At 54.1% G+C, this 14,393-nt stretch overlaps 1 protein-coding gene across 1 annotated transcript; it reads left to right on the top strand.

Moving 5' to 3' along the window:
* Window positions 1-1,476: 1,476 nt before the first annotated feature.
* LOC147645455 (uncharacterized) lies at window positions 1,477-4,238 on the top strand. The gene is made up of 2 exons (XM_086874603.1): window positions 1,477-2,570; window positions 2,757-4,238. Exons 1-2 carry the CDS (start codon window positions 2,519-2,521, stop codon window positions 3,761-3,763), a joined length of 1,059 nt encoding a protein of 352 aa, XP_086730729.1. The 5' UTR covers window positions 1,477-2,518; the 3' UTR covers window positions 3,764-4,238.
* The last annotated feature ends 10,155 nt before the right edge of the window (window positions 4,239-14,393 follow it).

Here is a 14,393-nt window from a genome sequence, read left to right as displayed (position 1 = left end):
CCCTGTCTCTCCCAGTATATCCCAGTCAGCCCCAGCACGCTCCCAGTCATTCCCAGCTCCTCCCAGTTGCTCTCAGCATGATCCCAGTTGTTCCCAGCCACTCCCAGTCAATCCCAGTATGATTCCAGTCACCCTCAGTGGGATCCCAGTCTCAGCCAGCAGGGACCCAGCTGCTCCCACTGGGATCCCAGTATGATCCCAGTTGAGTATGATCCCAGAATAGTTGCAATTCTTCCCAGTTCCTACCAGTGTGATCCCAGTTGTCCCTGGAATAGTCCCAGTCCATCTCAGCATGGTTCCACTCACTCCCAGTTGCCCCCACCACTGTTCCAGCTGTTCCCAGTATGGTTATAGACACTCCCAGTATATCCCAGTCGCCCCAGTAAGGTTCTGGTTACCTCAGAATGATCCCACTCTTTCCCACTTCCTCCCAGTATGATTCCAGTTGTGGTCTCAGTTCCCTCAGCATGGTTCCAGTACCTTCCAGTTGATCCCCAGTTGCTCCCAATGTGTCCACATTTTCCTCCCAGCATGGGCCCAGTAGCTCCCAGTAACCCCCAGTCAGGTTCCATTCACACCCACTGTAATCCCAGTGGTTCCCAGTGCTATCCCTGTAGGAGCCATTGTCACTCCCAGTATGGTTCCAGTCACTTCCAGGATGATCCCAGTCACTCCCACTACAATCTCAGTCACTCCCAGTATGAGTTGTTGTACCAGCCACCCCCAGTATGGTTCCAGTCACTCCCAGATACTCCCAGTATGGTTCCAGTCATGGCCAGAGTGACTCCCTGTTACTCCCAGGATGGGCTCAGTTGCTCCCAGTCACCTCCAGTATGGTTCCAGTCCCAGCCAGCCCCTTTTCAGTCACTCTCAGTATGATCCCAGCTAGTTCCAGTAGGATCCCAGTATGACCCCAGCATGGGCACAGCCGCTCCCAGGATTATCCAGTGTGGTTCCAGTTGCTCCCATTTACTTGCACTGTGGTTTCAGTCTCTCCCAGTCTATCCCAGTTGCTCCTAGTCACTCCTTGGGTGCTTCCAATGTGATCCCAGTTGCTCCTAGTCACTCCCAGTCACCCTGAGTGCAGTCCCAGTTGCTGCCAGTATGGTCCCAGTCTTGCACAGCATGGCCCAGCTGCTCCCACTGTGATCCCAGTAGGACCTGAGCATGGTTCCAGTCACTCCCTGTTCCTCTCTGTGTGATCCCAGTTGCACCCAGTTTAATCCCAGTATAGTTGCAGTCCCTCCCCAGATGATCGCAGACCCTCCCAGCATGGTCCCAGTCATGCCCAGTTGCCCCTGGTGCAGACCCAGTCAATCCCAGTTGTTCCCAGTTGTCCCCAGCATGGTTCCCGTTGTTCCCAGCGTGATTTCAATTTCCCCAGGATGGTCACAGACATTCCCAGTATATCCCATGTGCCCTCAGCATGCTTGTGCTCATTCCCAAGGATTCCCAGTTGCCCCAGTAGGGTTCCAGTTACCCCAGTCCAAACCAGTCCCTGCCAGTGCTGCCACTCCTGGGATCCCCCAGCGCTCTCTGTGTTCCCCCCTCCCACATCTCCCCAGAGGAGCCCCAAGGGCTGGCAGTCCCCAGCCAGGGTCCCCAGCCAGCCCCAGGTTGGATCTGCAGCCCCCAATTTTCCCAGTTTCCCTCTCCTTTACCCCGGGCCGGGTTCCCCCCGTCCCCAGCGGGTGGGAGCAGCGGAGAGCCCCGTGCTGCCCATCCCGACCTGTCCCGGCTCCATCCCCGCTCCTGCCGTGGGCTGTGAGGGGTTTGGGAACGGGGCACCGAGGGTGTCGCTGCTCCTGGGGGAGGAGGAGGAGGGATGGAAGAGGAGGGATGAAGAAGGAGAGGGAGAAGGGATGGGAGTAGGAGAAGTGTTGGCGTTAGGGAGGAAGAGGAGGAGAAAGGATGGAAGGGGAGGAGAGGAAGGAAGAGGAGGGACAAAGGAGGATCAGGGTAAGGAGAAGGAACCACGAGGTCGAGCACTCCCTGAATTCACAGCCCCTCACCCATGGGATGATCATCCCCCATCCCACAGGTGCCTGGGGAGGGGGATCTTGGCACAAATATCCTGGGGCGTCCCTGGGTTGGGATTTTGGGGGGATGTTTGGAGAATGAAGAACCCCAAAGCTGAGCAGCAAATGCCCCTTGGGGTGACACTGGGGAGTCCAAGCATCCCTTATTGAGGAGATGGAAATGGGGGGAACTTTTCAGATTCCTGGTACTCCCAGCAGCCTGGGGAGGGCAGGGACTGAGCAGACAGAGGACCCCCAGTACAAGTGTAACCGTCAGCAGCTGGAACAGGGGGGAACCCCTGAACAGCAAAGGGGAGAGACCAGAGATGGGGAACTCCTGGGAGGCATTTTCAGGGCTGAATCTTGGTGTTTGGGATGTTTTTATGGACGGCTGGTGACTTCTAGAGATCGACTTGGGCAGAAAAAACTCCCTAACCCAATGTGCTCGTGAATTGTATTTCTCCCCAAACCAGGATTTCCCATTCCCAAATCTTGGCTGGATGGAGAAGGAGGCTGCGAGGAAGAGGAAGATGCCCCAGGACACCCAGGCAGGTGAGGAGGAAGTCAGTGCCCCTTTCCCCCTCTCTCCTGCTCCATCTCCCAGCCCAGCATGGCCCCCGGCTGCAGGACAACCCCGCTGCCGACGCCGTCCTGCCGGGGACGCACTGGGGGGATCTCCTTCCCCTTCCCTCTGGCACGGAGGCAAATCCCATCCTCTCCTTGTCCTTCCTCCCCCAGACAAGGAGCTGAGGATGGAGTCCAGGGAGGACAAATCCCCTCGGCAGAACCTCATGGAAGGGGCTGATTTGAGCAGCTCCACAGTGCAGGAATCCAGTGGGGAGGGAAATCCACAGAGATCCCACAGGAGGAGGGGCTCCAAACTCAGCCCAGGGTGCTCTGAGGAGGAAAGACCCACCCTGTGCCGGGAAGGCAGCCGGATATCCAGCCGGGGCTCTGAGCTGGTGGTCCATGAGCAGCTTCAGGATGGGGAGAAGCCCTACAAGTGCTTGGAGTGTGGGAAGAGCTTCAGCCGGAGCTCATTCCTGATCCGCCACCAGATGATCCACACTGGGGAATGGGCCTATGAGTGTGAGGAATGTGGGAAGGGCTTCAGCTGCAACTCCAAACTCATCACCCACCAGCACTTCCACACTGGGGAGAGGCCCTATGAGTGTCCTGAGTGTGGGAAGAGGTTTCACATTAGGTTCAGTCTCTTCAGGCACCAGCGGATTCACACGGATGAGAGGCCCTTCCGCTGCCCTGACTGCGGGGAAGGCTTCAAGCGAAACTCCCACCTCATCAGGCACCGGCGCATCCACACTGGGGAGAGGCCCTATGAGTGTGGGGAATGTGGGAAGAGCTTCACCCAGAGCTCCAGCCTGACTATCCACCAGAGGACTCACACTGGGGAACATCCCTATGACTGTGAGAAATGTGGGATGACCTTCATATGGAGGAAACAATTGACCATCCACCAGATGATCCACACTGGGGAGAGGCCCTACGAGTGTCTCCAGTGTGGGAAGAGGTTTCAGACCAGCTCCCATCTCCTCCAGCACCAGCCGATTCACATGGATGAGAGGCCCTTCCACTGCCCCGACTGCAGGAAGGGCTTCAAGCACAACTCCAACCTCATCAGGCACCGGCGCATCCACACTGGGGAGAGGCCCTACAAGTGTCCCCAGTGTGGGAAGAGCTTCTCCTGGAGCTCTAGCTTGACCCAACACCAACGGAGGCACCGGTAAGGGAAGCCCTGCGAGTGCCCCCAGTGCAGGAAGGTGTCCATGCGCTGCTCCAGCTCCATCCCCCATCAGAGGACCCACGTTGGGCAGAGCCCTGATGACCCACGTTCCCAGTGATCTGGGTTGGGAACACACTGGGCTGGTGGTCATTTTGATTTGGCACTAATTTTCTTTTGATTCATCTTCATCCCTTTAAAACAGACAAAATTTGGGTAAAAGTCTACAGATTCATCAAAGGCATCTAAAACATCTCTTTTACTAGTGCTTGAAGGGAATCTGGTATTCCGGGAGATAATGGAAAGGGTTTTGGGGGTATTTGGTATATTTGTCTGACGCTGCCCCTGCCGCGGCTCTCCTCGCCCTGGCTAGCTCCTGCTCCCTAGCCGCTGGCAGCGCCGGGAGTGGGGAACGGTCTGGGAGCTCGTTGTCCCAGACCGAACCTTCAGAGCCTGTAAGCCACCAAGCTCTGCAGTCTCAGGTGCGTCGTGGGTGCCCGATGAAAGCAAGGAAGAGGCTCAGAGTCCCAGGTTCTCTCCAGAAACCAGGTTTTATTCCAGGGTCAGGAGCAGTGGATGGGGGAACGACTGGAAAGGTCAAGGGTAGGACGGTCTGAGCAAGGAGCACCTCTGTGCGCTCCAATTTAAGGTGGGGAGGGTACAAACACAGGAACCAATCAGGGCATCTCAGGGGAGGAGTTGGGGGGAGGGTTTACAATGTTGGGGACTAATAGGAATAACACGTGGGAGGGGCGGCAGTCACAATGCCAATGGGGCTTCGAGTGAGGGATAAAAGACAGGGAAGGCGCTAGAACAAGAGGTGGGGTTTACATAAATTGATGGGGTTCAGGGGCAGGAACAGGGTGATGGACAAGGAAGGTTCAGGAAAAAGGGGAGGGGTTTACAAAACTGACAAGCGGGTAAAACCATTACAACTCATGGGGGGAATAACATCAGGAACAAACCATTTAAATTAATAACCTGAACAAAATAAACGGACGGCAACATCTCCCCCTTTCTTTTTTAGAAAGAGGAGGTTGCATCAGCGGGAGGCGCAGAGGGCTCGGGGAACCAGTCTTTAAGGGAGGGAGAGGGTGAAGGCGAGGAGGAAGGAGAAGGAGCACCAACAAAATTAACTTGGGGAGGAGGAGATACAAGGTGGAGAACGGATTGAATTAAACATCTTCTCAAATTGGCGAACGCAACTAAAACTATAAAAATGACGAAAACAATCCATAAAACAGTTTTCAGGACGGATGAGAGCCATCCGGACAGTCCCCAGTTAGAAAAGATGTTGGTGGCCCAGTCTTCGTGTTCTTGTTTTATCTGGTGGACCATGCCTCTCATTTGTTCGATGGTCTGGCGAATGGAGGGACTCTTTGATGTTAAGTTCATACAGCAAAGCCCCTCAAATTCCCTGCAGTCGTGGTTGTGCAGGAGTAGCAGGTAGTCTATGGCCGCCCGATTTTGGAGGGTGGCCTGCCTGGTGATTTCCTCGTCTTCGAGGAGGTCGCTTAGCGCAGCTGATGTTAAGTTTGCTTGTTTTACTACCCAACACTCGAATTGGCCTAATTCTCCAAGGGCTTGAGCAGCGGCCAACCAGGGCAGAAAAACAGACACTGCTACCCGTTTTAGCTTGCTCCAATGGAAAATTTCTGAGTCGCAGTCTGGGTCCAAGTCGTCCAGGCTGCGCTTCTTGATAGCCGAATTATTCTTTTGGCTCCAATTTTCGATTTGGGTTGTGTTGGGTGAAAACAAGGACAGCCGGCCCAGTGTGCACGGCCCTCCGAGAAGGCGAGAGGGGATGCCTGCCCATGCCCGATCTCCACAGATGAGAAATAAACTTTTGGGCAACCGAAGAGGGGTAGGGTTAAGGGTTGAGGGCATCTTCACGTGGGCAATGTTTTGGCACCATTTGGCTGCCTGGAACTGCTTGTTCACTTGCACCACTTTGGGATAGGGGGCAGGGTCAGAAGGGTAGTAACGAAAGTGAAAACACAAAATGACGCTGGGGAGGAATCCAGAAGGTCAAACTCTTGGGGTTCAACGGTCGCCTTCTCCAGCGTGGCTTGCCAGTCCCTCCAGAGGAGGAGGGGGTTCTTTGCTGGCCTTCTGATCTTATACGTTGGTGCAGAGCGGACGACACGTTGAGCTGGCTTTCCCCGGTTGGCGTCATGGAGCAGGGTAGTAAGGGAGTCGGGAAATTCTTCCGGTTTTAGAGGGATCCCCACCAGGCATGTTGTCATCGGGTCTCCTGCTGCTCCGGTGGAAAGGCACAGTTCCTCTCTCTGTAGGGACTTCGCCAGCATCATCCAAACGTTTTGTTTGGGTTGAGGCACGATCCACCCCTTCGTCTGGGCCACGGCTAACATAACACTGAAGATGGTGAGCATGGTCTTTGGGGCTGTCATCTTCTGGATGGCTCCTCCTACAACGAAGGGAACAAACACCAAACATAACTCAACTGAAAAGAGGAATCTTCAAAATAAAAGATTTGGGGTTTTTCTCCTCCTCCTCCTTGGGGGGCCCGGAGATGACCTATTCGGACGGGACAGCACCCTCATATTGATCTGGCGGTCTGCTTGGATGTTTTGGGACGTACGGTTTCACCCACCTTTGTGGGATCCACCGCAGTCCTTGGGGCGAGGAAACGCAAGCGTATCCCCGTCCCCAGGTCACCAGATCGAAGGGACCCATAATTCGTTGGGTCTCGGGGTCCCGGACCAGCACTGGAGGGCGCTGCTGCAACTTGTAGCTGTTGGCGGATGGAAAATGCCGGGCCACTGGAGGGTTAGGATCACTGTCCGAGCAGTTTAGGAAGTTTAGCGTGTAAAGGGCTTTGCACAACCGTTCTTGTGGGGTGCAGCCCTTCACCGTCTCCTTTTGATGGACGAGGACGTGCTTGAGCGATTGATGGGCTCGCTCAACAATCGCTTGGCCTGTGGGGGAGTGTGGGATGCCTCTCTTGTGTGTCACTCCCCACTCTTGCAGGAAATCTTCCAGTTTCCTGGAGGTATAAGCTGGGCCATTGTCCATTTTGATCTCTTTGGGGACCCCCAGCACAGAGAAAGCTTGCATGAGGTGTTTACATACATGTTCGGCTTTCTCCCCTGTGTGGGCAGAGGCATAGATAGCACTTGAGAAGGTATCAATGGAAAGGTGCACATAGCGGAACCTGCCGAATTCCGGGACGTGTGTGACATCCATTTGCCACACCTCACAGCTCCCCAGGCCTCTGGGGTTGACCCCAGCTCCCAGAGAGGGCATTGCAGTGGACTGACAGTGTGGGCATGTGGCCACAATGGCTCTGGCTTGATCTCGCCTCAGGTGGAATTGGCGGACCAGCCCAGGCACGTTCTGGTGGAACATCTGATGACTCAGCTTGGCTTGCTGGAATACATCAGGGAGCTGAGCCATAGTGACAGGAGTAGCGAGGGAATCAGCTCTTTCGTTTCCCTCGGCTACCGGGCCAGGGAGTTCAGTGTGCGACCTCACGTGCATCACGAAAAATGGCTGCTTTCGGTGGGAAACGGTAAAGATTAACTTAGAAAGCAGCTCAAACAGCTGCGGATTGGAGACTTCCTTTAGGGCGGCATTCTCTGCCCTAGCTACTACCCCAGCAACATATGCCGAATCTGTAACCAAATTAAATGGTTCGGGAAATCTCTCAAAAGCTCTGACGACAGCATCCAACTCAGTGACTTGGGGAGATCCCTCCACATACTTAACATCCGCTTCCCACCGCTGAGTTTGAGGATCCACCCAAGTCACAACTGACTTGTGGGATGCTCCAGATGCATCAGTGAAAACTGTCAGGGCCTTGAGGGGTTTTCGACTCCGAATTGAACTTGGAATGATGTTAAATTTAGCATTGAAGAATTTGTGTGCTGGGGCGTGGACTGAAACTTATCCACTGTAGCTATCAAATGCGATTTGGAGAGCCTCGTTCTCCTGCAGCAGCTGTTCAAACATCTCCTTTGTCAGCTTATCCGGGGACGCCCTGTCCCGAGACAGGCTGACAGGCACCCGTACACACGCAAAGTCGCACCCTGCCATCTCCCTGAGCCTGGCTCTAGCTTTCCTGACAAGCTGAGCCACCAGCTCTTGTGGCCGGGTGATACTCTTGGATCGTTGGTGGCTCAGGAATACCCACTCTATGATCAAGAGTGGGTCCCTTGAGCCTTGATCCCACTGAAAGATAAGCCCACACAGGTGCGGCAACCTTCCCAGAATGATGTACTCAAACGGCAGGGTCGGCTCATATCGATGTGCCTGCCTTTCCATTAAAGCAATTTGTGCCTTCCTCAGTGCTTCCCTCGCCTCTGGAGTCAGGGTCCTAGGAGAACTAAGCTCCTTCTCCCCCTTCAAAAGCATGAAGAGGGGGGCTAGGTCTTCGGTGGTGAGGCCCAGCCAAGGCCTGACCCAGTTCAAGGTCCCGCACAGGGAGTGAAGGTCTGCCAGAGTCTTTGGATTACTGTTGATAGCCAATTGTTGAGGAACAATGGTCCTCTCAGTAATCCTCAGTCCCAGATACTTCCAGGGTGGCATCCTTTGAACCTTGTCTTCCTGGAGCTGGAAACCTGCAGATGTTAGAACTCTAACCACTAGGTCAAGTGATTGAGTAAGCATATCGTCATGGGGGGCGCACACTAGGACATCATCCATATAGTGATAGATGATGACCTCCCCCATTTTGGCGCGAACGGGAGACAGCAACGAAGAGACATACCACTGGCAGATGGTCGGCGAATTTTTCATCCCTTGGGGTAACACTCGCCAGTGGTATCTCTTCATTGGGGCTTCTCGGTTAAGAGTGGGCACCGAGAAGGCAAACCGTGGGGTATCGTCAGGGTGTAGGGGAATTTGAAAAAAGCAATCTTTGATATCAATCACTGCCAATTTCCAATTTCGGGGGAGCATGGTAGGGGTAGGCATCCCTGGTTGAAGGGGTCCCATGTCCACAATGACTTTATTGATTTCACGAAGATCGTGAAGGAGCCGCCACTTATCCTTCCCCGGCTTACGGATAACAAAGACCGGGGAATTCCAAGGGCTTGTGGTTTCTACTATATTTCCCTTATTAAGTTGCTCCTCCACGAGTTCGTTGAGCGCCTTTAATTTATCTTTTCTTAGCGGCCACTGGTCAATCCAGACCGCTGTATCAGTTGTCCAATCTAATTTCTGGAAAGGGCGCTCTACAGTGGCCGCCTCTAAAAATCCCGAGGGGTTTTCGGGATCTCGATTTTAACCCCCCACTGGGACATGAGATCTCTTCCCCACAGGGGAACCTGATAGTCAGCAACAAATGGGCGTAAATTTGCCAATTGCCCATCCGGCCCCGCAATTTGCACCACGCTCTTTGAAATTCTTGCCAATTGGGTACCCCCTATGCCCTGTATCTTGCCTGCCACGGGTTGCAACTCCCAATGTGATGGCCATCTCCTTTCAGGGATGATCGTCACATCCGCTCCCGTGTCAAGCAGTCCTTTCATCTGAAAGGATTCTGCACCCTGCTTGACGCTGCAGTCCAGAATGGGTTTTTCCTCACCCACCACTTCTGCCCAGTAGACGCCTGGTGCGTGGTCGTCTACTGGGACCTGCTCAGGTATTGGTATAAATTGGGCAATGATTTGCCCCTTGGGCAAAAAGAAGGGTGGATGAGTGCAGCGCGCCAGGAGAATGAGGTTTTCCGGACCACCCGAAAAGGTGATCGGCGAAATCTCAATCTCCGGGGGTGTGTGCTTGGTGTCCCCGATGGCGATGCACTTACTGTCACGTCCGGTGTCCATTGTCTTTCCCTCCAGTGGGTCTACAGCTACTACCGTCCAGTGCTGGGACCGGAAGAGGATGTCCTGTGTTGTTACTAAGTGTCTCGTCCTGTGAATAGGCCATGTCCGGTTTTCGTTCCCCCCCCCCTCTGCGATACCTGCCCCATTTGTTGCTTCGCGCGGGGCAGGTTCGCGCCGCGCTCTTAGTTTTTTTTATTAAAAACTCCCTCTCCCCCTTTTTCCCCCATGTTGCCCCTCGCAGGTCCAGGGCAGGGAAGTACAGCAGGGCAATCCCGGGCCATGTGTCCCAGCTGCCCACAGCGGTAGCACTGCAGAGGCCTTCCAGTTGGTGGTGGTAGTTGGCCTGGTGGGTGCTGGGTCACTGCAGCTGTTGGTGGTCTCCTGGCCGCTTGTGGTGGTGGTGGCACCCTGGACGCCCCCATTAACGGGACCTTCTTTTCGCAGGCATCAATGAGGTCATCCAAGGTTGGCGGCGGATACAGAGGCAGGCTAAAAATGACTTGCTTGCAAAAATCATTACAATTAGCCTTGGCCATTTCTAGAATCAGCTGCTCCTGCAGCTCCGGTCTGTCAACCTGCCTCTCTATTTGCTCCTGCAGGCGGTTGATAAAGATGTTAAAGGGTTCATTGGGGGATTGCTTAATGTTGGAAAAATTCGTGAGGGGTTCCCCCCCCGGCAAGATGTTAAACGCCTTCTCAGTGGCCTCTTTTATTTTAATTAGGACAGACCGGGGTAAGACCCTGGCCTGTTCTTCTGGCTTTCCCCAATTCCCTTCACCGCACAGGTGATCTATCGAGAGGGGGTTTTCGTCCGCGTCAACCGCGGTCTCCTCGCTGCGCAGCAGCTCAGGAAGGATGGCCTCTAACGATTTCTTCCACCTCTGTTTCCACAGCCTATAGTCAGCTGGGGAAAGGAGGCAGGCAAACAACTCTTTTAAATCGTGGGGGACCATCTCGTTCGCGGAGAAGGTGGCTTTTAACAAGCCTTTAAAATATTCACTTCTCCTGCCGAACTCCTTCTGAGCCTTGCACAGCTCCCTCTTTGTCTGGAAGGAGAAGGGTTCCCATTCTCGGTACCTCCCCCCCCTTCCTCTAAAACTAACCGGTGCGGCAAAGGGAATTATAACTTGTTCCGGGTTCTGGTCCTCAGGCCTGTCACTTCCGGTTCCCGAAGCGTGGGAACTGGTAGGAGGGGCGTGGGAACCGGAAGGGGAGGCGTGGGAACCGGGAGGAGGGGCGTGGGAACCAGAAGCCGGAAGAGGCGGGGCTGGAGGACCGACTGAGGGGGAGGGTTGGAGGGAGGAGCGGCGGCCGGAAGGGGTGGAGTTTTGGGTGGTAACACCTTGGGGACACACCCCCGAGGAGGAGGAACCATCTGCGGACAAGTGGGAGGGGTCAGGGTAGGAAGAGAGGGAGGAGCTAGGGAGGAAGGGGTTGGACTTTGAGGGGAGGAAGGGATTGTGGGAAGAAGGAGCACAAGGGAGGGGTCCGACCATGTGGTCTCTGCCATCTTGTGTCCCTCGGGGGCCATTTTGGGAATCAGGTAGGGTATGGGGAGACTTAGGGGAAGATTTAGGGGAACACCGGGAATGAGGGAGTGTAAGGGAACCAGGGTTCTGGGAGAGAAACTGGGGATCAATAACTTTATCAAACTGGGGATTTGGAACTTGGAAAGGGGAAAACTTGGAGTTATTAACTGGGGAAGTAGGGTAATGGGTAAGGGCTCCGGCAGCTTGGCCAGGGCTACCGGGGCAAGGGTTCTGAGGGAGGCTTGGGAAGCCAGGGAGACTACTGCCGACTTCGGAGCCCTGCGTTTTACGGGTTGCTCCGCAGGTCTCCCCCAACTTAGGGACAAGGGACAAGGAGCAGGGGTTTGGGGAAACTGGGGAAACTGTAGAAACTGGGGAAGGCTGTGTTGGCTGCTTCTGCATTTCCCTCTTTTCAACTAAGGCGGTCCGAATTAGAACGAAAAGCGGGATTAATTTGGCGGCTGTTTTGTCCCCCTGAACTACCAAAGCCGTTAATTTGGACCCGACCGAATTCCAAAATGACACTGAAAGAACATCGTCGGAGGACACATGGGGAAAATGCAGAAAAAGCCAACGTACAAGCCTCTTAACCAACCCACGCGAATACTTATGCTTCCCACCCTCAAGGAGACCCACAACTTGGAAATAAATCCCCCTCTGCGGAGCCGACAAACGTGCGCCCATTTTCTATCCCCTGGCTCCGCAGTTCCACCGCCTCCCAACAGCAAACGGGAACTTAACAAACAAAAGAATAAGGGTCAAGACCCAGCTCACACACAACACTCACGGGGGCCACACACACACCCCCTTTTCCCCCACTGGGGAATACTCACCGGGTCCTGACTTGGGCTGTGGGAGACGTCCGAGCACCCCAGAAGCGGTCTCCTGCGCACAGGGAGATTGTCGCTTCTTCCCCTGGGAGCGCTGCCGGACAGAAACCGGCCTGCTGCAACCAGGGTAGCCGCCGCCCAAAGAGTCTTTATAACTCCACACAGACTCCTCCGGGGGTCTCCACGGGCTGTAGAGGCCCCACGTTGGGCGCCAGCTGACGCTGCCCCTGCCGCGGCTCTCCTCGCCCTGGCTAGCTCCTGCTCCCTAGCCGCTGGCAGCGCCGGGAGTGGGGAACGGTCTGGGAGCTCGTTGTCCCAGACCGAACCTTCAGAGCCTGTAAGCCACCAAGCTCTGCGGTCTCAGGTGCGTCGTGGGTGCCCGATGAAGGCAAGGAAGAGGCTCAGAGTCCCAGGTTCTCTCCAGAAACCAGGTTTTATTCCAGGGTCAGGAGCAGTGGATGGGGGAACGACTGGAAAGGTCAAGGGTAGGACGGTCTGAGCAAGGAGCACCTCTGTGCGCTCCAATTTAAGGTGGGGAGGGTACAAACACAGGAACCAATCAGGGCATCTCAGGGGAGGAGTTGGGGGGAGGGTTTACAATGTTGGGGACTAATAGGAATAACACGTGGGAGGGGCGGCAGTCACAATGCCAATGGGGCTTCGAGTGAGGGATAAAAGACAGGGAAGGCGCTAGAACAAGAGGTGGGGTTTACATAAATTGATGGGGTTCAGGGGCAGGAACAGGGTGATGGACAAGGAAGGTTCAGGAAAAAGGGGAGGGGTTTACAAAACTGACAAGCGGGTAAAACCATTACAACTCATGGGGGGAATAACATCAGGAACAAACCATTTAAATTAATAACCTGAACAAAATAAACGGACGGCAACATTTGTCTTCATCTCTTGTCACACAAGGAGATGAGCGAATTCTATCTGTCACCTCAAAACCACTCAGTGCCATTGAAATCTACTCAATCCCACCCAAAATTGCTGGATTCCACTGTCCTGCAGGGTGTGTTGCCTTAAGTTTTAGCTTTCATATTTTTCAAATTCTGCACTGCCTGAGTTTGTAGCTTTGAACTTCCTATTAAGTGTTAGTGAGCTCTCTTCACAGAGTAGGTAGACAAAACAATTCCTTTACTAGCTTGATACCAAGGACAGTCATTATAAGTTCCATGTCCAAAAGTATGAACAAGTCTGGACTGAAGAGAGAAAACAAGAAGGATGGGACTTCATCATCTGAAGCTCTAATTGGACCATGAACCCAAATACGGAGATGGACCTAAACTTCTAAAAATGTGCGACCTTGTGATCAGTTGTCCATTTGTGTGACATTTGTTTTTGGTCCATCTTGGGTGTAGCCCTGGCCAGGCTCTTGTTGTATCTTGTTGGCCAGGCACAAGTTGTATCCTTTAAGGCCTTTTACTAAACTTTATACTTAACTCTGTCCAGCCTCTGTTCTAGGTCAGCCTTCTAAAGGCATCAGGTGGAAAGGGGTTGGAAGGGGATTGGGCAAAATGGGATGCAAATCAGGAGGGGTGAGATGGGTATTGGGTGAGATGGAGTTTGGGAGGTGTGAAATGAGGAAAGTAAGGCTTGGGAAGGGGGTCTTGATGTCCAGGTCCAGCAGAGATGGGATGGGTTGGGGTTGGGATTTGGGATGTGGGGTGGGGTCTGCAATGAGACAGCCAAAGTTTGGGGATAATGATCAAAGGGGGAGCCCATTACTGAGTGAGTTTTGGGATATTTCACATTCCTGAAGAGATTTTGGGGTATCTCACATTTCTAAGGAGGTTTTGGGGCACTCCCCAGCTCTTTGGGGGCTCCTGAGAGCAGCTCCATGGAGCCCCATTGCCAGGGCTGGTTGCCATGGGCACGAGCTCAGAGCTGTAGCCAGAGTGCGTTGCCTCAGCGCTGGAGAGCAGAGAAATGATGAATGGCCCCAGACATCTCCAGGGTGTGTTTGGGGGCAGAGCAAGTTCTGCCTGTGTGGGGCGGTCACTGCCCCAGCCCAGCCACTGCAGCCTCTGCTCCAGCCCCAAAGTGGCTGCCAAGCCCCTGGCACCCCGAAAACCCCAGCTGGGAGAGGGAGCAGAGCAGGTGAGGCTGTGACACGGGTGTGACACTGACATGTGCCACAGCCCTGGAGCTCACAGCAGCTGAGATGGCGCTGGATCCAAGGCTGACTGTGGATCTCTGTCCCTCTCTTTTCTCCTGACTTCCAGTTTTTAAAATCTGGATAGCTTGAAGTTGGATGGGTTGGACGAGTTGGTTCAGTCAGTGCTTAGTGAAGTGATTTCCTCTAATTGCATGCAGCTTTATGATTTCCCGAGTACCTCATTCTCTAAAGTTTGCAGCTGAAAGTTTGTTCCCATCCTCCTGAGAAGTTTGTTGTTTTCTCCCATGCACTGCCCGAGGGGATGGAGGTACCTCAGGTCCCTTTCCAGCAGGGCCTGAGCGAGCTTGGGGCACAGCCCAGGAACTGCAAT

Source organism: Cyanistes caeruleus, unplaced genomic scaffold, assembly GCF_971803275.1.
Source record: "Cyanistes caeruleus unplaced genomic scaffold, bCyaCae1.hap1.1 HAP1_SCAFFOLD_290, whole genome shotgun sequence".
In the NCBI taxonomy this organism is placed as follows: Eukaryota; Metazoa; Chordata; class Aves; order Passeriformes; family Paridae; genus Cyanistes; species Cyanistes caeruleus.
This window is presented reverse-complemented; position numbering and strand designations above follow the sequence as displayed.